At 42.7% G+C, this 23,314-nt stretch overlaps 1 protein-coding gene across 2 annotated transcripts; it reads right to left on the bottom strand.

Annotated features, from left to right (window-relative positions):
• Window positions 1-12,992: 12,992 nt before the first annotated feature.
• Window positions 12,993-23,109, bottom strand: Ccdc160 (coiled-coil domain containing 160). 2 transcript variants are annotated; one of them, XM_021153700.3, is made up of 2 exons: window positions 23,079-23,109; window positions 12,993-14,353 (listed from the first exon to the last, which is right to left on the bottom strand). In XM_021153700.3, exon 2 carries the CDS (start codon window positions 14,327-14,329, stop codon window positions 13,358-13,360), a length of 972 nt encoding a protein of 323 aa, XP_021009359.1. In that variant the 5' UTR covers window positions 14,330-14,353; window positions 23,079-23,109; the 3' UTR covers window positions 12,993-13,357. The 2 variants fall into 2 exon arrangements, with proteins under 2 accessions (XP_021009359.1, XP_021009360.1); XM_021153701.3 differs by lacking the exon at window positions 23,079-23,109 and adding an exon at window positions 21,132-21,268.
• Between the last annotated feature and the right edge of the window lie 205 nt (window positions 23,110-23,314).

Here is a 23,314-nt window from a genome sequence, read left to right as displayed (position 1 = left end):
TAAGTAGATATTAGCCCATAAACCTAGAATACCCAAGATACAACTTCCAAAACACAAGAAACTCAAGAAGGAAGACCAACACATGGATACTTCATTCCTCCCTAGAATATGGAATAAAATATCCATGGAAGGAGTTGCAGAGACAAAGTTTGGAGCTAAGACGAAAGGATGGACCATCCAGAGACTGCCCCACCTGGGGGTCCATCCCATAATCAGCCACCAAATGCAGACACTATTGCATATGCCATCAAGATTATGCTGAAAGGACCCTGATATAACTGTCTCCTGTGAGGCTTTGCCAGTGCCTGGCAAATACAGAAGTGGATGCTCACAGTCATCTATAGAATGGAATACGGGGCTCCCAATATAGGAGCTAGAGAAAGTACCCAAGGAGCTGAAGGGGTGTGCAACCCTATAGGTGGAACAACAATATGAACTAACCAGTACCCCCAGAGCTCGTATCTCTAGCTGCATATGTATCAGAAGATGGCCTAGTCGGCCATCATTGGGAAGAGAGGCCCATTGAACTTGCAAACTTTATGTGCCCCAGTACAGGGGAATGCCAGGGCCAAGAAGTGGGAGTGGGTGGGTAGGGGATCAGGGCAGGGGGAGGGTATCGGGGACTTTAGGGCTAGCATTTGAAATGTAAATGAAGAAATTTCTAATAAAAAATGTGGGGGGGGGGGGAAGAAGACCTTGTCTCAAAAAAAAAAAAAAAAAAAAAAAGTAGACAGCCTGGCAGTGGTGGTGCACATCTTTAATCTCAGCACTTGGGAGGCAGAGGCAGGTGGATTTCTGAGTTTGAGGCCAGCCTGATCTACAGAATGAGTTCCAGGACAGCCAGGGCTACACAGAGAAACCACAGATAGAGTCTTGCTTATCATGCAGAAAATCCTAGGTTCAATCCACAGCATCACTTAAAACCAGATGTGATAGCGCACTTGGATGGGGTGCGTAACCACAGGAGGAATAGGAGTTCAACGTCTTTCTCAGCTATATACTGAGTTCGAGGCTAATCTGGGATACATGGAAAAAGAGAAAAGTTGCCGTTTTAGTGGAATAGAATAGAGCATGCATTTACAGTTTTGCCTCAAGGTTAGCTCTCCAGTCCATTTTCTTATTAAGTCTAAGGAAGCCACAACTGTTTATACATGCTGTAGAATATATTTAACTATTACATTAATGATGTTCTAATGATCCCATCAGATGAGTAAAAGGTAGGTAGGTAGCACGCTACATTTTAGAACACATATGTATGTACTTTGAGGGTAGGAGATAAATTCCAGGAAAATTTGAAGGCTTAGGAGAGCCATACAATTTTTAGCAGTCCTGGTGATCAGAGCCATACCGGAGCATTCCTTCAAAAACGGTCAGATTTTTACACATTGTACCTCCTGCTACAAATAACAGCATAAGGTGAGTCTCATTGGGTTTCAGAGGCAACACATTTCACTCCTGTGAGTTCCTCTTCATTCCTTATACCAGGTAAAAAAGGAAAACTGCAGTATCTAGGCCCAGAACTGTAGAAGGCTTTGCAGCAGGTCCACACAGTCATAGGACACATGTAAGTGGAGCTGTCATGAGCTAAGCTTTCTCAGAGGAACTCATTGGCAAAGCCTGGTGGATCTATCAATACCCCACCAATAGATGAGAGTGAGCTGGCCAAAAGTGACCATGAGCAATAGAGGGCTTGAGAAAACTACAAAACTATACAGCCTAGACCTTCATGACATGCACCACTGGTCTAACACTGTCCTTCCTTCAGCTCATGCCTATTGTTCTTGGGGAGTGTGGTATTAACTGTAAGAACATGGGGATAGGAAACCTTACACCACAGGAAGGTTAGGTCAGTATGAGAGTGCAAGCTCCAAATGGACAGTGGCCACTGTCCCCTTCCCTTCGCTTCTTCATCTGAAAGAGGTCATCAAGTCTTCATTCCTGGGGTGCCCTCCTTGTATATGGAAGAAGAGGCTGCTCTTATCTTTGAAGCCACAAGGACACAGAAGATTCTGAATGAATCAGGAAACTCTGCATCCTCAGCAGCTCATTGACTATTATATCCCTTTGTCCTCCAACTGTATTTCCCCATGACTGTTCACACTTCATCCAACTTAAGCATAAAAATATATGGGCTTCCCTAGTTCTTGGCATCAATTTGGAAAAACTCCTGGGCCACATGAATCTTATATTAAATAAGTTTAGATGCCTTTTCTTGTTAATCTTCTTTTATCTGTTGTTGTTATTGGAGCCTTAGCTACGAGCTAGCAAAGAAATCTCCCTGTGGAGGTTTGAATATACTTGGACCATAGAAAGTGGTACTATTAGGAGGTGTGGCCTTGTTGGAGTAGATGTGGCCTTGCTGGAGGAAGTGCATCGCCGTGTAGGTGGGCTTTGGGGGCTCCTAGTGCTCAAGCTCTGCCCAGTGTGGAACAGTTTCTGGTTGCCGTCAGGTCAAGATCTAACACTCTCAGCTCCTTCTCCAGCACCATGTCTGCCTGGAAACTGCCGTACTTCCTGCTGTGCTGATAATGAACTGAACCTCTGAAACTGTAAGCCTGAACCAATGAAATGTTCTCCCTTGTAAGAGTTGCCTTGGTCATGGTGTCCCTTCACAGCAATGGAAACCGTAACTAAGACACTCCCCAACACTGTACAAGGCCATAGGACCTGCTGTCCAAAGCAGATGTGTCTGTTCCATACCAAGAGCCCTGTCTAAGTCATAAGGCACTGCCAAGGGACCTTGAGTTCCTTGAGTCTCCAGACCAGAAGAGGGGCTGACTGAGCAGGGGTACTTGACTTTGGTTATCAGGTGTGCCTGCTGTCCTACTGTGTAAGAGGGAGAAATGTGTGAAAATGTGTGTCCTACTTGAGCCTAACTTGGCACTGTTAGACCCAGTTGTGATTATCAGTGGATGATTGCAGCAGCCCAGCATGAGAAGGGAATAATGATCAGGTGGGCTGACTCCCTTCACAATGAGAGTTTGGGTCTGGCCAGCTAGAAAGCTAACAAATCCAGCCAAGGGCAGTGACTATGGGCAGGAATATCCTAAAATGAATAGTAGAAGAAGCAGGGAAAGTTTCTATTGCATTTCTGAGAGCAGCGTGAGAAAGGGGCCCAAGTTCCTATAGGAATCTCACTCTCATGGGAGAGAGGCCTGAAGGGATCCAGAAGGAGCAATGCATAAGTGCTTACCAAACATGAATTTCAATAGCTGCAGCGGTGGGAGACAAGTCTACAGATGGATCTAGCTTTCAGTGACCTTCTGCTTTGCCTTGTCTGGAGCAAGCCACTCAGTACCAACTCATCTTTTCAGAAGTATCCCATCTTGCGGCTGAGTGAGGCTATAAAGGCCCAGCTGTCTCCACCCATGTCCTTGCTGGGGTAGCTGATGCTGTTAGCCTCATGTACAAGTTTCTCAATTTTCCCATTTCTCTCTGTTCAACCTTGCTTCCTCCCCTTTTCACTATGAACACCTGGCTCCCCAGCTCCACCTTAATGTCTCCAACCAGTGGAGTCAACTAGGCAGAATGCCACCTATCATGCTTCTCATAGTCTCCAACCTGTCTCTGGCTCAAGCAGAGGAATTAGAGCCCAGTTACTTGCAGCAGTATATTTTATATCTGTAGGAGTGTTTCTGCCAGCATGTATTATGTATGTACCCCATATGCATGCCTGGTACCTTTGGAGGCCAAAAAGGGCACTGGACTCCCTGGAACTGAAGTTACGGCTGGTTGTGGGTGCTGGGAACTAAACCTGGGTGCTCTGCAAGAGCAACAAGTGTTCTTTACCACTGCACTATCTCTATAGCTCCAGCAGTTTATTTACTAAACATATATTTGGTTATATATGTTTTAATATACAACCAAAGGAAATGTTTTAAAAATACCCATGTTTATGATGGGGAAAGTCCTTATGCTTCATGCAGATATAGTTTTGTATTCGTTACAACCACATAAAAGTATAGCACATATTTTGAAAAGTTGACAATCTCAGAGCTAGAAATGCCCTTCAGGCTCTGCTGATATAACTCACATTTATAAATGTCAAAAGCAACTCTCCAGATTTTGGTCTACTTCAATATGTGACGGAGAGATGTTGCTTTTGTAAATCTCAAATACATTTGTAGATTTGAAAGAAAACATCATGTGAGGTAATTGAAGTTGTTTTAATAAAAAGATCTTTTTTAAGAATCACTTCCGAGGCGGCAGAGACAGCACAGTGGTTTTGCATGCTTGCTGTTCCTGCAAATGATCTCACTTCTGTTCCCAGGACCCCTGCCGTTTAACTCATGACAGATTGCAAGTCCAGGTCCAGGGGATCCGATGCCCTTTTCTTGCATCTTTGAGTACGAACATTCACATGCATATACCCAAACCATGCACACACATACATATAACTGAAAATAAAATAAAATCATAAAAATGTTAAAGAAGGAACAAGATAGGATTTCCATTTTTGTAACTGAAAAATATCCAGTAAGTCAAAAAAGAAAAATATGTGAATTCTTTATATAATTAATTAACACATTCTTAGCAGCAGCAGCAGGGATCTTCATGGCATTGTTTTGTTTTGATTTTTTTTTCTCAAAAGCTAATTAGCTTTCTATGATAATACTTTAGAAAGGAAAGATTCCAAGAGAAGAAAGTAAATATTGTATGAAAAAAATAATGAATCATTTTGAATAGTAAAATATTGAGACCCCAAACTCTACAATAAAAACTCACCAGAGGACTGGAGATACGGCTCAGCGGTTAAGAGCACTGACTGCTTTTCCAGAGGTCCTGAGTTCAATTCCCAGCAACCACATGGTGGCTCACAACCATCTGTAAAGGGAATCAGATGCCCTTTTCTAGTATGTCTGAAGACAGTGACAGTGTACTCACATACATGAAATAAATAAATAAACCTTTAAAAAAAATCACCAGAGTCCTGGTTGGTTGTGGTTTGTTGTTGTTGTTGTTGTTGTTTCTGCCAGTGCTGGAACTAAGCTTACAGAGCTGTCGATTTGGTTTCATATTTCAGTTGTTATTATCACAGTTCATTACCGTGGAACAGAATGCTGACTGCTTCATGTAGACGTAGTGAGCCACCCCACCCCCAGCCACATATACATGTATACACGACTCATCTCATCCATTTTTCAGATGGCTAACTCAAGTAGTGTTCAGGTTAAACCATTAAACCAGTTTGTCTTTGAGAAAGTTAACCTTTAGGATGACTGAAATTGGCACATGGAATTATATGTCTATGTAATGAATGTGACAGGCTGCTGGGTTTGAATCCTAGACCCACCACTTAGTAGTTGTGTGATACTGACTTCGTCATTCATCATTTCTGAGCCCAGTTTCTTCATCTGAACAATAACCAACAATTAGTGCATTCCACACAAGTCTGTCTCTATGGAATTGTGTGACATGCTATTGTGTGTGAACTTTTTCTGAGTAGACATGAACAAACGACTACTTACCCAGGTAGCAAACCAACAGCAGAAAGAAAGAAATTATCCCACCCATGTACAGCTTGGTGAACCAATGATTTTAATTAAGGCTTCTTATAATAGCATAGGTGAGGAGTTGATTACTTATAGAACATTGGTAACTTATTGATGGTTATACCATTAAAGAAAATGTCTTTGTCTCCCAGGAAGTATTAACTGTTTTTAAATCCTTGGAGAAAATTGGGGCCTCATGAACAACTCCTCTGTTCCATGAAGGAAAGTTGATGGACTCAACCATGTACAGGTCTTTTGCAGGTAATCATGACTGCTCAGAGTTCTAAAGGGTAACAGCCATTTCAAGTCAGGGACACAATCCTATAGCATACATAATAAAAATTTGTAACTAGGCTCTACACATTTGTACCCAATGGTCCTAGTGACATAAAGAGAATCTGTTGATGTTTGTCCACTGTTGTGTACTTGGTTTACTGTCAATGGGCATGGTTGGAAAGGCCAGGGAATGCTTTAGAGATAACAGTACATTGAAAGAAACAGGTGTAAACTCAATGTAGTAGTTATCCAACAGAAGCAACTTGAGGAAGGAGGGATTTATTTGGCTTACCATTCAAGGGTAGGTATGGCAGAGAAAGTATGGTGTCAGAAGCACAAGGCAGATCACTTGAAAATCCCAGGCAGGAAGCAAAGAGTGATGAATACTGGTACACACTCAGCTCACTTTCTCTCATTTCTTCAGTCCAGGACTCCAGCACATGAAATGATGCCACCCGCATTCAGAACAGATTTCCCACTCTACTTAACTTAATCTAGAACTGCCCTCAGAGATAAGCCAAGAGCTTTGTCTGCCAGGTGATTCTAGATCTCAAGTTGACAATATCAACTACCACGTCAAGTCTCCCAGGAAGTGACAACATGAGCCCAGAGAAATATAGTGAACATCAAGACTAAATACCATTTGAGGTGTAAGTGTGTGTGTGTGTGTGTGTGTGTGTGTGTGGAGAGAGAGAGAGAGAGAGAGAGAGAGAGAGAGAGAGAGAGAGAGAGAGAGAGAGAAGACTTAGAACACTACAACTATAGTTTTGACTTCTGAAGCAGGTAGACATCCTATTGATGCTCAGTATGGGAATGAGGGTGCATGTACAGTACATGTCTAGTTAAAGTGTTAGTGTCTTTTGAGTCCAAATAAGAAGACAATGATTTATTCTGCTCTGAATGCAGCCTAGTAGTAGGTCCCCAGCTGCAAAGCTCCTATTTCCACGAGTAAACAGAAAATACAATAGTAACCTCTCTTGCTTCTATTCCACTTCCTCAGAGGGTTTTTTCATACTGGAGAACCAAAGCAGAGGTTTCTTCCCCCTTTCTAGTATTCTGATTACTAGGGCTGGAGCCAACTGTACACAGTCTTCAGTAAAGGCTGGGTAGGTTCTGACTCTAGAAAATTCCATTGCAGGATACCTCTGAGACCAGAGAGGTCATCTAGCAGAGTCATTACTCTGGATTCAGGCTTCGTGTAGTAATAAACTCAAAATATCCTCCCTGTCACTTGATTCACCTTTGTAAAACATATATATATACCACTGAGACCCATATGATGAGTGATACACATTCCAGAGACTGTAATTGAAAGAAGCATAAGTATATCAAGGAGGAGAGAGATGCTTGGCCAACTCTCCACTGTCAGTTAATATCAGAGTGCTGACAACAAAGGGGACTTGTACTCTGTGTGATCTCTGATCATCCTCCCAAGAAGACTATTGATTCTATCTTATAGGATGAGCAACCTGAGTTGTCAAGTTCACACAGATAGTAAGTGACTAATGTACTCTTCCACACTCAGTCTCTGGTGCGTCTTTGGAGAGTGGCACAAATGTGGTGTTTCTCTTTTATACCTGTCTTTGAAGCTGGACTGCTCACAAGGAACTTTGCTTGATACTACGACTGATGTTTCTTAAGTATATTGTTTCCAAAACCAAAGGAGTGGCTGGCTACCCAAGGTCTTCTGGTATGTTCAGAGTTATTTTTCTGCCTCTCTCATCTGGAGCCCGGGGTTTACATCCTGAGAACATCATGCTTTGATCTAGCCAAAAAGGAGCAGGAGTTGGAAGTCCCAGTAGGTTTCCAGAGTAGGAGCTTAAATGGGACTTAAAACCTCAGCAGTACATGGCATATAAGACCTATTCATTCACTGCTGGGAAGAGTACTCTTTGAGGGAAAATAACTCACCCCCATTCACATTTCAGAAGTAGCTCTGTCTCCTGCTCGATAGGCAAGTCCTTATTGCCATCTCCTTTCTAAACTCATTCCTAGCCTCAGGACCAGAACTCATCGACCCTTAATATGCTCTAACCGCATTCTACACTAACGTCACTACGACAGCTCTTAGCACTTTTGTTTTGGTTAATTGTAAAGGTAAGGTTCCTGAGACCAGTTTTCTCCATAAATTCTTTGATTCCCATGTCCACAGTCTAGCATATTTCATATTTCACTATATCTGAAACTACACTGATTGGGAGACATAACGGTATCTCAAAAATCACTTTAAAAATATTGACAAGTGTACTGTGACATACCGTTAATTTGAAAATATATCCTAAATTCGAGAAAGTTGGAATTTTTTAATTTTTTTTTAATTTTTAAAATTTTTTTTAATTTTTTTAAAAAAACTTTGTATTAGCAGACATTAAGTATGGGAGCTGCGGGGGCTGGTGAGATGGCTCAGTGGGTAAGAGCACCCGACTGCTCTTCCGAAGGTCCAGAGTTCAAATCCCAGCAACCACATGGTGGCTCACAACCATCCGCAACGAGATCTGGCGCCCTCTTCTGGAGTGTCTGAAGACAGCTACAGTGTACTTACATATAATAAATAAATAAATCTTTTAAAAAAAGTATAAAGGTTAAAGTATAAAGTATAAAGGTTCAATGGGTGGGGTGCTTGTTGTACAAATTTGAGGGTCTGAGTTTGGAGCCTGAGTACCCAACCAATATCTGGCCATGACAGCGGAGGCTTGTAAGGAAGCATTGAGAGGCTGAGACAGTTAGAACCCAGAGGCTCAGTGGCCATTCAGACTAACCAGTTGGGGAGCTTGCCATTCAGTGGGAGACCCTGTCTCAAAACTAATAAAGCAGAGCTGGGCAGTGGTGGCGCACGCCTTTAATCCCAGCACTTGGGAGCCAGAGGCAAATGCAGGCATATCTCTGTGGGTTCGAGGCCAGTCTGGTCTACAGAGGGAGTTCTAGAATAGCCAAGGCTACAAAGAGAAACCCTGTTTGCAAAACCAAAACAGCTTAACTTCTGCAACACGGTAGTGCCACTACTAAGTATATACTCTGAAAAAGAAAAAGTGCTAATGTTGGTCTGTGGCATCCATATGCATGCACACACATATGTGCACACATCACATACACATATAAAATATTTCTAAAATTAGTAATGAACTATAATAACAAGGGCTCAGCAAAATTTAGAGAAACTGGAGCCCTAGGTGAAAGACATTCCAAGAATATGAACCACCCAGGCTTCTTGAGGGAAGAATTAAGAGGTCTTGGTGGTACTTTGTGGTTCTTTGTGCTGATTTCAAATTCTCCACTCAACAAATTAAAGGGATGAGTAATCTAATGTGCTACCCCCATTTAAAAATACTTGTACAGAGAAACCCTGTCTCAAAAAACCAAAAAAAAAAAAAAAAAAAACTTGTATAATTCACCTTCGATCTATCAGAAATTATTCTGATGAACTATTCTATTCAGCTCTGGGAGACTCGTGAAATCCGAGAAGCAAGGTGATTACAGAAACATGAGTGGGTTCAGAAAATCTGTGCTCATCCGGACTCTTTTTTTTTTTTTTTAATGACAATTTAACCCACTGTTATTTCTGCCTGTACATGAAGAAGAACATTTAATTTCCTAGCTTTCTCCTATCTTTTTTCCCCTGTTTTTATTTTAATGTTTATTCCATTTCAGCTTTAAACTACTAGCTCAGCAACCTTGGCTTTTTTTTCTCCTTGGCTCTCTGGACCGGGGAATGGAATCGGTAATGGAACAGGTAATGGAATGGGTATTGCTCATTGTCTACCTGGTTAGTCCAGGACCTAGGATTTCCATAGAGCCTTTAAATATGACAAGCCTTTCTGAATCTCAGCATCTGAGGTGGCTTCACCAGGAATTTATATTCCAGGAACATCCTGGAAATACAATTTCCTGACACCAAAGCTGGGCTAAGTCACCTATCTATCTATCTATCTATCTATCTATCTATCTATCTATCTATCTATCTTCTCTAGACCTCTACCTACTCCCTCAGGTGCATAGACATACTCATGGAAAATGAATTAATCTTGCTGCAAACATGACTGATGGACTGACATCCTCGAAAGAAAGAAAGAGAGAGAGAGAGAGAGAGAGAGAGAGAGAGAAAAGAAAAGGAAAAGAAAAAGGAAACGAAAACAGAAGTAGGGACTGGAGAATTAAGTTTTTCTATTCAGAGGACCTGAGTTCAACTCCAAGCTCCCAAATGGTGACTCACAACCATCCATACATAACTCCAGTTCCTGGGGATCCAATGCCCTCTTCTGATGTCTTTGAGCACCAGGCACACAGGTGGTACACAGACATAAAGGCAGGTCAAGTATTCATTCACACACACACATACACACACACACACACACACACACTAAAATAAATCCTTTTTTAAAAAAGAAATTAGATGACTGAAGATGTGGCTCCTTTGGTACAGTGATTATCAAGTATGCACCAAGCCCTGCATTCCATCTTCAAGACTACATAAAAATATGTTGCGGTGGGGTATTCCTGTTATCCCAGTCATGAGATGAAAGTAGGATAATCAGAAGTTCAAGGTCATCTTAGACTATATGTTGAGATCAAAGACAGCCAGGAGTATGAGAAATCTATCTTGTCTAAAAGAAAATTGAATTAGGTCCAGGTTTGATGGCAAACATTTGTGATCCTAGCAATTGGAAGAAGAAGGTATGAAGATTTGGAGTTTCCCATCAACAAGGGCTAAACATTGTAGCCCTGTTTCAACATTAAGGATGTGAGTTTAACTCAATGATAGTTTTGCCTGCCTAGCATAAATAAGTCCCTGAGTTTGATTCCCAATTCTACATATACAAAATCAGAATTATATTGAATGATTGAGCTTGGCGGTATAGCACTGTGTGATAGCTCAGCATGCTATCATTAAGGAATGAGCACCTTTATGAGGCAAAGACAAATGAACGATTTTGAAGGGTGTTTTGAAGAACAAATATTTCAAATAGGACAGAAAACTCATAGTTTCCATTTGTGGGTAGACCCTTGGTGTGAAGCCAGTGTGACCACTAAAACCCCAAACATCTTCATTTCTTTGAACCCCAAACATCTTCGTTTCTTTGGTACCTGTATGAAGTCTACCAGGACAAAGTAAGAAAGTACCAACCTTTAACACTTTCCAACTGGAGCCAGTCTTCCCTGGCCTGGCAACCTTGCTTAGCCTTCAGGTCAGCTTAGTTCGCTTCTATCCATTACCTTCCCTGGCCTTAATGAATAAAGAAGAAATAAGAGAAAGGAGAAACATTCTCCTTTACTCGCTCCACACACTCACTGGCACAGAATTTGGAGATGTTGAAGTGCAAGTCTGCATATACTTCATAGGAAAGGCAGGTATGTGGTTCAGGTACCCGAAAATATTAAAGTTGAATGTACCTGATGCCACAGCAATTTGACCTTACCACAGGTACAGTTAGTCACACTTTCAAATAAAAATCATTAAGTTGAAGTTACTACCTAAACATGGAACAGAATGTTGGGTTTTTTTTTTGTTTTTGTTTTTGTTTTTTTAGCGATAAGAATCTTCCTATGTTGCTCAGGCTGGCCTTGCACCTCTAGGCTCCATTGATCCTTCAGCTCTTGCCTCTGGAGTGATGGAACTACAGGCCCATGTTATCATGCTAGGCTCTGAACAGCATCTTTATGATAGATCTGCTCTTTCATTTTATAAACGAGGGCTTTAAGATCTAGAAAAGATAGTCAACAAGAAGCAAGTGCTAGAAATCAAAGTGTCCTGACTCCTAATTTGGGGATTTTTCCCACCCTCATGACTGCATTCTACCCTCATAGTCTGTGGTTACAACTGACTTGTTGGGCTAAAAAAATACCCCAATAAGGGGGTTAGAGAGATGGCTCTAAGGTTAAAAGCACTAGATACAAAGAAAAGAGCATAGTCCTCACAAACAGTCAAAATGTAGAGTTGTGGAGCTCGGTCCCAGTGGATACATCTAGAGAACAACTCCTGTACCCAAGGCACAGCAAACATTTTGGAAGAGAGGGCAGAAAGATTTTAAGAGCCAGAGGACTAGGGAGCTTTTTGTGAGCTTGTGTCTTCTAATGATGTTAGGATCTACACCTGTAGAGTCTTAGCAACATGACTGCTTAACCATGAACTGAACAAGGACAACAGGAATAGATATGTCAAAATGGACAGGGGAACACCCATGAGGCCTCAACTCTACACAAAGAACTACAGGAAACTAAGGAATGCTCCAAGTGGGAGAAGTCGTCTTCCCTTGGGAAGAGCACACAAATTGGTTATCCAATACCATATGCTCAGCCCCAAAGACATGCAGACAAGTAGCATTATACAGACTAAGCAGGTTATATTTTGGAATATACATGTATATACATATGTGTATGTGTGTGTGTGTGTGTGTGTGTAGGTAATAACAATTAATGAAAAAAGCATGAATTTGAGAGAGCAGGGAGGACCTAATAGTAGGTTTAGAGGGAGGAAAGGGTAGGAAAAAACGATGTAATTTATTATAATCTCAAAAACAGGCCATGCAAGTGTCTGATTACCAGAAATCGTAATGGTCAACACCCACAAATGTAAAGAATCAACTGGGCCATCACTTCCACCAAAGGACAGGGCCAGCACAGTTTTATTCTTTGTAAATGCAAAGCAAATTATCATTTTCCGAGCCCCTTACAGGGGTGGCTGATGACCTGAACCAAGCCAGCACACTAAAAGTTTGTCTAGGTGACCTGTGACACCTTTCACAGCAGTCCTTGCTCAGTCCTGGAAGCCTGGCAAGGAGTTTAGAAACCACCCCCCACCCCTACCCCCACCTCCCCACCCCGGCTGAACTTCAGAAGAACTGCATAAACAGAACGCCCCCTGCTGGCCAACGTAAGAAAATGCAAGAGCCGTGGCTGATGGAGGCCTGGCTTCTAGCAAAGATCAGAACAATGACTCGAAATCAGCTTGAAGTCTATGGGAAGTGCGTCCAAGTCCGAGGAGAAAGCAGGAGGAAATCAGCAGCTGAGACTGTGTTCTGTGTTCCTGACATGTTTACATGCGCTTAATTAAGGTTGGACACCCCCCCCCCCAAAGAAAGCAGAGGCATTTCTGTCCTGCTGAGTTTGGCCCGGCAACTTAAAGATTCACAGGCATATTTGTTTGTTTCAAGAATCACAGGCATATTTTATGCTTATACATGTAAACAGATTTTTTATTGTTCACATTGATTACCACAGATGGGAAAACATTGATGTGCCAAGGACATGGCTAACAAGGTCACACAGTGCTGCTCAGTCATCTACGATCTAGTGAATCAGTTTGGGGTGTTTGGTTGTATATATATATATATATATATATATATATATATATATATCTCCCATACAAAAGAGAGTTTAGAACTTTTCATTCAGAGTCTCACAATGACTTCATCAGAAAGAGAAACAGCTGCTTTGAAGTCAGCATCTGCATAATTGGTAGGTGTTCTGATTCACCAGAAGTAAAGATTACACGCTTTCAAATACATTTTAGCAGTACACAAATATATATAGCACGATAAATATTGATTTGGCTCAATAGCGTTCCCAGTGAAAGGCTTTTTGTTTTCGTAAGTTTAAAAAACATTCCCAGTAAAGTGGTCAGCAGGATTTGACGACCTTACCACTGAAGCAACATGTCTTCCAAGCACCTCCAGAGCCCTGCTGTTCTTCGCCCTTAGGGTCTTCTCGACTCTCAGCTCATTCTTGATGGCACCCAGCTCCAAGCGGATCTTTTCCATCTCCAGCTCGTAAAACAACTTCATTTCTTCTCTGAGGAGCGCAGTATTTAGTTCAGTTTGATGCTTCAGTTTCCTGACAGCGTCTTTCAAGTTCCTGTTCTCTAGGTTCAACCTGTACATGACTTCTTTGGCTTGCTGGAGCTCTTCAGTTAAGTTTTTTACGTTTGTCGCTTTTTCAGACAGGTCGTTTTTTAAAGCTTGCAGTTCCCGGTCTTTCTTGGAAGCAGCTGTCCCTGGTTCTTGAAAATTGACAGCTTTCACGGAGGCTTCCTTTCTAAAGTTCAAAAGTTCTTTTTCGGCGTTTTCAAAGTCCTGTTCAATCTCCCGGCATTTCAGGCTGAGTTCTCCCAGCTCTTCGTTCAGAAGGTGCAGGCGGAGTTTTGGAGGCATTGCTTCTGTCCATTTCTTCCTGGTGACTTGTGTGGCGGCCGGCAATTTCTTCTTATTCCACGCGGAGGCGCTCTCCCTTCTGTGTGAACTTTCCTTCGTTGCATCATCCAAATTAAGAGAGTCCCAGAAGGCAGAATTGGTATTTGCATCATTCTTTGACACGTTCATCCTTCTCTCTCTTAAATTTGAATCTTGTTCTCTTTTTGCTATCTGGGAAGAATAGTCTTTCCTCTTGAATTTATTTCCTTCTTGAATGTTCCTAATGGAAAAGTTAGACATTCTCCCCAGCCTCTTGTGGTTGTCTGCAGATGACTGTTCGGAGAAAGGCTGGGGTGGAGCAGCAGCTTCCTGAAAATCGTGCTGGTTTAAAAAAGGAGTGAACGTATTGTCTTTCCAGTGCTTTCTTCGAGCATCCATTTTCCTGGGTACCTGTTTGATTTCCTGAAAAACAAAATTTAAAACCAAGCCTAATTATCTCCATGGGTTAGCCCATGCATGAGTAGTCGAAAGAACTAAGAATATTGATTCGCCCCCCCAACCCCTCCTCCCTGAGACTGCCTGAACATGTGGAAGCCAGTTCTCCTCAACTTGCGCCTCCTGTTAGTTTATAAATGAAAAGGGCTAACATAGCTAAATTCGACAAACACCTGCACCTCTAAAATTCTTCCATTCCATGAAATAGAATCAGTAAGTGAACACACAGAGTTATTCTTTGTAGACAGTCCTGTGAGAAGGCACCTGTATGCACAGAAAACACAGTGCTTTAAATAATAAAAGGATTCTTTTGGAATTACTAGGCAAATATTGTTAACATGCCTTTTCCTTGAAAATGTCTGGCCTTTCTCCCCCCGCCCCACCACCAGTTTTCTCAGGTAGAACTACTGTTTGTTCATTCTTTAAAATGACAGAAAAGAAACTTCAAGGCTTGATGCAACGTGGGCTACTTCTGGTAAAGCTTAGCACAGACTTCCTCATGACTAACTCTGCCAAATGCCCTTCTGCCTTGACCTATGAATTCCTGCTGGTCCAGCCTTAGGCTTCTCCTTTAGGAAAGCCTGCCAAGTGTACGGAATTCTCTCTGTTCTGAGAGCCATTTTATAGAGAGATGTCAGGTCAACAGTTGACGATCTTAAATGCTATTAGAAGTGTTTTCCTTATACAGGTTCTAAGTATAGGACTTTTACAGGGCAGTTCCTGCCAGTGTGGAGCTCGTGCTTCATCATTCCAGCCCTGGGGAAAGGTGGAGGCATGGCTATCAGGAGTTCAAGGCCAGTCTTGGTTGCTCCTAAAGGAGTTTGAGAACAGCCTGGCCTTCAGGAGACACTCCCCTGCCCCTCAAACAACAAAGAAGCCTTCAAGAAGTAGCTAATCAGGGCTGAATTGTTCCTCAGTGACAGGGTGTTTCTTTACTGTGTAACAAATCCTGGTTTTCATTCCCGGTTCTTATTGACAAACTAGAACAAGAAATCCCTGGCGCACATTTGTCAGAATCGCGGTTTTTCTCTAGAAATAGAATTTTCTGACTTTTTTAAAAAAAATTCTTTTAGTCACAATGCAGAACAGTCTATATGACATGCCTGTCCCAGGAAGGAATGATGGTCACAATCCTGGCATCTCTCCTTTTTAGAAATAGGAACACAAGCGAGTCAAGGAACAACAGCCATCAGGGGAAGAAGCTGACGCAGGAGCAACAAGGCTGGCGTGAGTTTGTGAGCCACACCTCTTCAGAAACCAAAATGTGACCAGAGAACTCTGTTACAAAAAACATTTTTTTTAAGCTTGTGATGATAGCAAGGGCAGCGAGATGACTGACAGACTGATTTTGCCTAATTCTGGATGTTGGTGGGATTGATGAGGAAGGAGGTGAAAACTGCACAGTTAAGGTGAGCTCACTCACCTTATACCTTGACTCACTAGTAGTGAGATATCTAAGAGGAACTTCTGGGTACAGATAAAAGTTACTGTAGAAAACTCCTCATTAATAATTTTAATGGTACATACACCTTGGGTGCATACACACCCCTACTTTTTCATGTTTACTCCATCTTTCTTCCCCGTCCCTCTGGAGAATTTCCTGAGTGTCTGAAAGGATGTCCCTTTCGATGAATCCTAGAAATCCAGTACTTTATCTGAGAACCAGGAGGAGTCCATTCGTTAAATAACTGGGCTCAGAGAAACGGAGCGACTCGAGCAAGGCCGAGTAGCCTTTAGTGATAAAACTGAGGTCCTGTCTCCCAGGTCAGTGCGTGATCTGAAAACCCCCTTTCTTCATCCATAAGACAGAAAGAACGGATTCCACTGTTTGCAGAGCTTAGGTTATCCTTTAAGGAGCCACAAGAGGAGAGAGAAAGGCTGAATGGGGGAGGGGAGGGAAGAAAGAAAGGTCTGAAAGGCTCCCTGGCATTCCTCTCCCCAGGCTCCCACAGGCGGGGTCAGGAGGTCTCTGGGATGCTCTCTGTTCTCTTTCATGGGTAAGACAGACTTTAAGGACTTGTTCCCACATTTAGTTCGAGCGTGGCAAAACTCCAGGTGGGGTTGAACGCTGTTAGTAGCACCTTCTTCTGCGCTGTTTGTTTTTACTGCACAACAAGCATGGCATGAGGGTTTGGAGCAAGGACAAGGGACATGCTTTAAAAATGACACCCCTCCACGTTGGCTTGGCAGCCATTTTTCTCAATCCGCGTCACTAGGTAATTTGCCTCAGCAGAAGGGAAAACATTACTGAAAGTATAAACATGCCCTTTCAGCTGGTCAGAGTGCACATTTGTTCTTGTGTGTCTACTCAACTCTGCATTGAATCATGAAGGACTGAAGGAGACCCGAGAGAAATGAGCAATTTAAAGAAGCCAGTCAGAACAGGACAGGAAAAAAAAAATAAAGCTAAGACAAAAATAACAGAGCTCTTCTACAAAAATTATTCCCTAGGCCTGTGGGACTGTCCTGCTATAATTATATAACTATCTACATTTGTGTCTGGCACGAATTCAGAGTGAACTTCTGACACTTGTAGCTAGTATCCCACCTGAAATTGTTACCATTTATCTTCTGGTGACTATTCTGTGCTGGCAGTTTTATACAGTAAGGGATAGCTGGCCTCATGCTTCATTATTATTATTTTTTCCTTTAAAATAGTTGGCTACTTAATGAAAACTCTTCCTTGAGAAACATGTGTGGGATATGTCTTATTTGTTCCCCAAGCAACTCTATGGTAAATTCTGTGCTTAAGATCTCAAAGGGGCTGGAGAGATGGTTCAGCAGTGAAGAGCACTGACTGCTCTTCCGAAGGTCCTGAGTTCAAATCCTAGCAACCACATGGTGGCTCACAACCATCCATAATGAGATCTGATGCCCTCTTCTGGTGTGTCTGAAGACAGCTACCATGTACTTACATATACCAATAAATAAATCTTTTTTTTTTTTAAAAAAAGTCTGTGTTAAAGCCGGACAGTGGTGGTGCACACGCCTTTAATCCCAGCACTTGGGAGGCAGAGGCAGGCGACTCTCTGGTTTGAGGCCATCCTGATCTACAGAATGAGTTCCAGGACAGCCAGGGATACACAGAGAAACTCTGTCTCGGGAGGTGGGGGGAAGATCTGTGTTAAAGATGTCTTCAATGAACCAAAATGAGGAGGAAGAGGCAGAGGAGGACGGGAGAGGCTGAAACAGGAGTGTCACTTGAGTATCAAGAATTCTACAAAAGAATTTTGGAGTCACTGATGAAACAACTTAAGAATGAATTAATAACATAATATTAATGTTGAGGACTAAGCCAAGAATGGTCATTTATTAAGACTCTCTGGATATATCATTGAAAATACTAGGTGAAAGTATATCTATCCTTACATAGCTTCGGGAAATGATATGCTACTGTTTATTGGGAAAGGAGAAATCAATAAAGCCACCTCTCTTTCATTTTCAAGGTCAGGCTCTGGGAAGGAAACTTCCATTTAAAAGGTGCATAGAAAACTTAATTATCTGTTTTCTAAAATATTTGTATTTGAAATCATATGCTTTGGGAAATTTTCTTATACAACTCCAATATAGTCGTCCCCCCCACCCCAGTTTCGTTATTCCATTTACATTAGAATTTGGCTTGAAAGTTTCAGAGCTCTTTTGGTATATCTCTGTCTGCAAATGCAATTGCTTTTCCCCGGCACAGGTAGGCATTACTGGGAAGCGGTTCTGGGAGGATGTGGGAAGGTTTTCTCCACTTCACAAAGGTCCTTCTTCCCAGTAAACCTGTGTGATTCTTGGTAATGATCATCCCCTGACCCATGTTGAGCAACTTCTGTCAGTACTCAGCCCCTCAGCTTCCCTCAACTAAGCAGTCCCCTTTTGGGGCTGAAGAGATGGCTCAGCAGTTAAGAACATTGGCTGCTGTTGCTAGAGGGCCTGGGTTCGATTCCCAGCACCAACATGGCAGCTCACAACTGTTTGGAACTCCAGTTCCAGGGGATCCATGGCACCAGGCATGCATGTGGTGCACATATCTGTGCATGTAGGCAAAAACCCATACACATGAAATAAATCCGTCTTAAAAAAAAAAAAAAAAAGCTGGGTGTGGTGGCGCACACCTTTAATCCCAGCACTTGGGAGGTAAAGGCAGGCAGATTTCTGAGTTCAAGGCCAGCCTGGTCTACAGAGTGAGTTCCAGGACAGCCAGGGCTACACAGAGAAACCCTGTCTGGAAAAACAAAACAAAACAAGTCCTGACTTTCAGTCATTGCCCAAGGACCATCAGATGAAAAAAAAATCCTCCCACCCCCTCAGCCCAAAAAGCACCCTCTCTTTATCTTTGGATGTTTTCCACTCTTTTGACTCCCAGGGGGAAAAAAACTGCTCAGCCAAAATAGGAAAAGAAAATATTTTCCTCAGCTAGGCATGGCAGTGCATGCTTTTAATCCCAGTACTCAGGAGGTAGATCTCTAAATTTGAGGCCAGCCTGGTCTACATAGTGAATTAAGGATAGCCTGGTCTACATAATGAGTTAAGGGCAGCCAGGGATACGGAGTGAGACTATGTCTCAAAAGAAAGAAAGAAAGAAAGAAAGAAAGAAAGAAAGAAAGAAAGAAAGAAAGAAAGAAAGAAAGAAAGGGGGAAAAAAGTAAGAAAGGGTTGTAACTTTCCCCCTATTCCCATTGCTTTCCGGCAGGAAACAGAAGATTCTGACCTGGTTCCTTGAGGGGACCTTTTTCATTCCCCAGCCTCTTTCACTAGGTTGTAAAAAACCACTCAGTAACAAAATGAAACCCCAAGTGAGCTGTGTGCAGCCCCAGTGGATCTTTATGACTTACTAGACAACACTGAGGGCAGGCCGGAAAGGGCAAATCTAGAGAAAGGATTAAGTGCAGGTTGTGGCAAGCTATGCTGGTGCTCACCTTTAAGAACGGCTCAAGACTCGCCTTCCCAGAAGCTGCAGATTCTTAAGGTATGGAACAGGGGTAAGGAACCTACTTCACAGGTGGTTAACAGCAAATGGCCCTCCTCAAGCACTCTGATCCCAGACAGCAGTAACCTGGGGCTCACAGCTAAATCTACATATGGAGATTCCCTGCTGTGTCTAGAACCTGTAACACTGGCTTTGGGAAAAGCTGAGCTTTTTCTCTCCAAAACTATTAAGTAAATTCGTTTTTCCCCCACTTCACATCTATCTGTCATATTCCCTTTTTCTGTTAACATCGGTGAGCATTGAGACCTGGAGCTAAGTATATTGGTCACACTGGTATCTGGTAACAATGATTTTAACTGAGTTATTTTGGGGTTTTGTTTTTAAGAAGGAAAAAGGAAAATCTATACTGTCCTCCCTAGCTTACGAACTTCCCTGAATGACATTTTAAGGCAAGGGCTTTCATGTTTCCCCTGAAGTTTATTTGACTTAGCTCAAGTCTTCAGGGCCCTTTTCTTTTGACCGTTTATGAGGCCGTCTTGGAAGTGTGCTGACAGGGATGAATGATGCTTTGCTTACAAAGTTGAAGGTTTATGTTGGGCAAGACTCTGAGCTTCTCAACTCCCAGGATGAGATAACAGCCAGAACAACTGTACTTACCCTTCCTGAGGTCCAAGGTCTTAGACCGGATGTCACTGGTCTCCTCCAGCTTGAGCTGGAAAAAACACTCCACCCCCCCCCCACCTCCCTACAGGAAATATAATTTAAAGAATGTCCCAAACCCATGTTAGTCTCTGAAGTGTCCATTCAAGTCACAGATGCTACACCTAGAAAGTCTGTGAGTCTATCTACAATGTGGCACCAGACAGAAGTCATTTCTCTTTCTAAGTTTTCAGCCATTTTTCCAAGTGTTATGCTACTGTCTTCCTCCCTCAGGCAATACAAATGTCAAGTGGGTCAAGAGCCACACTGATACTGCATTCACCACGGTTATCTCTTTACCCTGAGCATGTATTTAACAGACAAGCCACCTGTGGTGGAGACAGAAGCTTGCTGATTACAATGTGCCTACCAAGAGTCACAGGGCAGGAACCTAGGCCTGGCTTCCCTCCTTCGAGTAGAGTTAATTTGTAAAAACATGACACAGAGAAATGGTCCCGCCTTTTTTTTTTTTTTTTTTTTTTTTGCTTTCATCTTTCAGGGTTCTAACATATGGGTCAAGTGCCCACTTCCCTGAACAGAATGTCTCTTCTATTGTTTGGCCAATATGGAGAGAGAAACAAAGTACCACCGAAAACTCGGCACTGTGTATGGCTATGATCCTCAATTCTTTGTTATTAGTGTGAAATTATCCCTTCTGGAAGAAAAGATACGGAGTCCCCTGAGTTCCCAAGGCTTAGACTTTATTACTATGGGAGTCACATTCTTGCTATAAAGCTGTATCTTTATATGCATAGTTTGGGGATTTTTCCTCTGTGAATGGTTAACTGAAACTCCTGCCATCCTTGCTTCTATGGAAAAGAAGGTGGCCAGGAACAAGATGTTGTTAGAACCCCCACTGCAGGTGACTCTTTTCACCTCCCCAGTCCAGATCCTGTAGCTAGTGGGTGAATGGATAAGCTTGACCCCACTTCTCTGTCCACAACCCCTTTCCCACGCCCTGTTTCTTTTCTTTCCAAACACACGCTAGCTCCAGCCTGGGGCTCTCAAGAGGAAAAAAAAAAAAAAACCTGCTGCTGGGACTTCCTTGGTTTTCCGCCCTCTTGCTGGGAGAGTCAGGGGGTAAAGAGGGGCGCGCCAGGGGAACCCGGGATGTCCCTTCCACAGACGTACCTGGAAGCGCGGGTGCGGTTGGAGAGCCCTGTCCACTCTTCCCCGAAGCCGGTCACTACCGACAGGAGGCAGCCCCTTGTTCAGTGCTAGCCACCACGACCCGGCCAGGCTGGCCCGGGGCAGAGCCTCTGCAGTGCAGCTCCAGCGCGGGCCGCACTGTTGCCTAGCAACCAGGCGGATGGATTTAAAGGGACCGGGCACTGAAGGGACCGGTCGCTGCAGGTTGAGTACTGCTGCTAGTCAGGGAGTCAAGGCCGGACCAGAGCACTGAGCATGCCCGGTAGGGCGGCCACTGTGCTGGCTTCTGCCAGGCAAGAAATAGGAAAGCAGGGAGAAGACGCTGAGTCAGAATAGGAAGGGTCAAGAAAATGCTAGGCAAACCCATGCAACGCTGGGACTATTAGAATAGATCTGGAAGATACTCAAGGCTATGTGACCACCGACTGTGGAGAAATGGAGAGGCAGTTGCATAGGGTTAATCCCTAGATTTGGTATTTAGTACCAGGATGTTATGAAGGATTAGCTTTGGAAGACCTCTTAGGTTGGAGTCAGGGTTGCTAATAATGTGGGAGTTGCATCATATCCCCATCTCTACCCTATGTACCTGTCGTAGGTCAGTCCAATGGCTTAGCCAGAAGTTCTACATTAGACAAAGTACTAGTACTAAAGAACCTTGAGTCAGAACCTGTCTGTGCCTGTGTGAAAAATGAGGCCTGTCTCTCCATCAATATTGTCTCCATTTATCACTCAAGAATTTGCCTAAGTTGTTCTTGAACCCATTTGAATGTAAAAACGTTGAGGACAACTAGTTTACACTATACTCAGGGTAAAAAAAAACACTCGCTTTCCCCAGTCACCCAAATTTCCTCTTTAAGTTTTAAAGCTTCCTCACAACTTTCGAGGGGTTTCTTGGGTGACAAAACCCCGCCTCTTTGATCATATTATTTATTCCAAACATGCTATTTTGTGGAACAAATAAATGGTCTCCTCAGGCTTTGATTAGTCGGTTGCACAGTGTAAATTTTATAGCCCGTGCCGGGCCGAGACTGTAGGCTGTGAAACACGGGGTTTTGCGGGCACCAGATATTGTAATGGGGGATTTTTTTTTTTTTAAATAAAAAACTGGTCTTTACTTGGACCCAAGAGAAAGAAAGGGAAATGACGGCTCTGGGGTCTCCAGGGAAAGATGGTTTAAGTTCATTTTAAAACTGACAATCTAATTTAAAAGACCTAACAGGTGAGTGACTTGGGAACAATACAGGAGCTACTTTTTGAAAATTCAAACCTTGGGAACCGGATCTAACAGGTGTTTGGGAACTGGCAAGGCTGCATTCAGATGCCCCGAGGCCCTGTTCTCTGGCTGCCTTTGCCTCCTTGGAGAACCAAAGTCAACAAGGTAGATGTCTCATGTCACTGTGTGTTTTATTAAAGATCCTGACAGAATTGGCTTGTGGAATTCCATGAGCTTCTTGATACTAAATTTCCAAGTTGCCTCTTTTTTAATCAGTGGCTTTCCTTGTCTTCAAAGGGCTCCGTTTATTTCTGCTTGCTATGGCATCCATTACTAATAGAATAAAGGAGTCTTTCTTGATTGCTCTATGTGTTAGATTCCCCATTTGCGCAACGGTAGTAGTTGTATCTCACTCATAAGAGTGTTGTGAAGAGTAAGTTAATCAGTTTCAAGTCCTTAGAACAGCACAGGACGCAGTAAATCCCCCCAGGAAAAAAATTGTAGCTATCATTATCTTGCTCCATAATTCCATTACTATCCTAAAAATGTAAATATGACTACACTGATGGAAAACAGGATTTGGAATCTTAAGATCAATCATGCCAAACCTTTATTTCAGGTGAAGTTCCAAGTCTTTTAAAGTAATTCCACACTACTACTATATTCCTGGTGGAGATGAGGTTGGGGGGAGGGTGGGGAGGATGGGAGAAGATTACCTTGGTCTGTGTTTCAAAGGTGTCTTACTCCTTCATGTCCTAGAAGTATCAAATGACAGTCAAGAATTATGGGGACAGAAAATTTCATTTTTCAATACTACAACCATCTTAGACGAATATGAAAGTTAAACACCAGTTTACTGTCCGCTGTAACCTTTTCTGGTACTGAGGTGACAAGGCACTTGGCTTGATAATAACTGAATTACAAATCATGCAATGGAACCCTACCTTCTCAT

This window comes from Mus caroli, unplaced genomic scaffold, assembly GCF_978045245.1.
Source record: "Mus caroli unplaced genomic scaffold, Mus_caroli_1 scaffold_5, whole genome shotgun sequence".
Lineage (NCBI taxonomy): Eukaryota > Metazoa > Chordata > Mammalia > Rodentia > Muridae > Mus > Mus caroli.
Note: the sequence above shows the minus strand (reverse complement) of the source record. Positions and strands in the feature narration are given on the sequence as shown.

Excerpts from the sequence above, each read along its gene's own strand:
- Ccdc160 (XM_021153700.3), bottom strand. The coding sequence starts at position 14,329 with ATGGATGCTCGAAGAAAGCACTGGAAAGACAATACGTTCACTCCTTTT.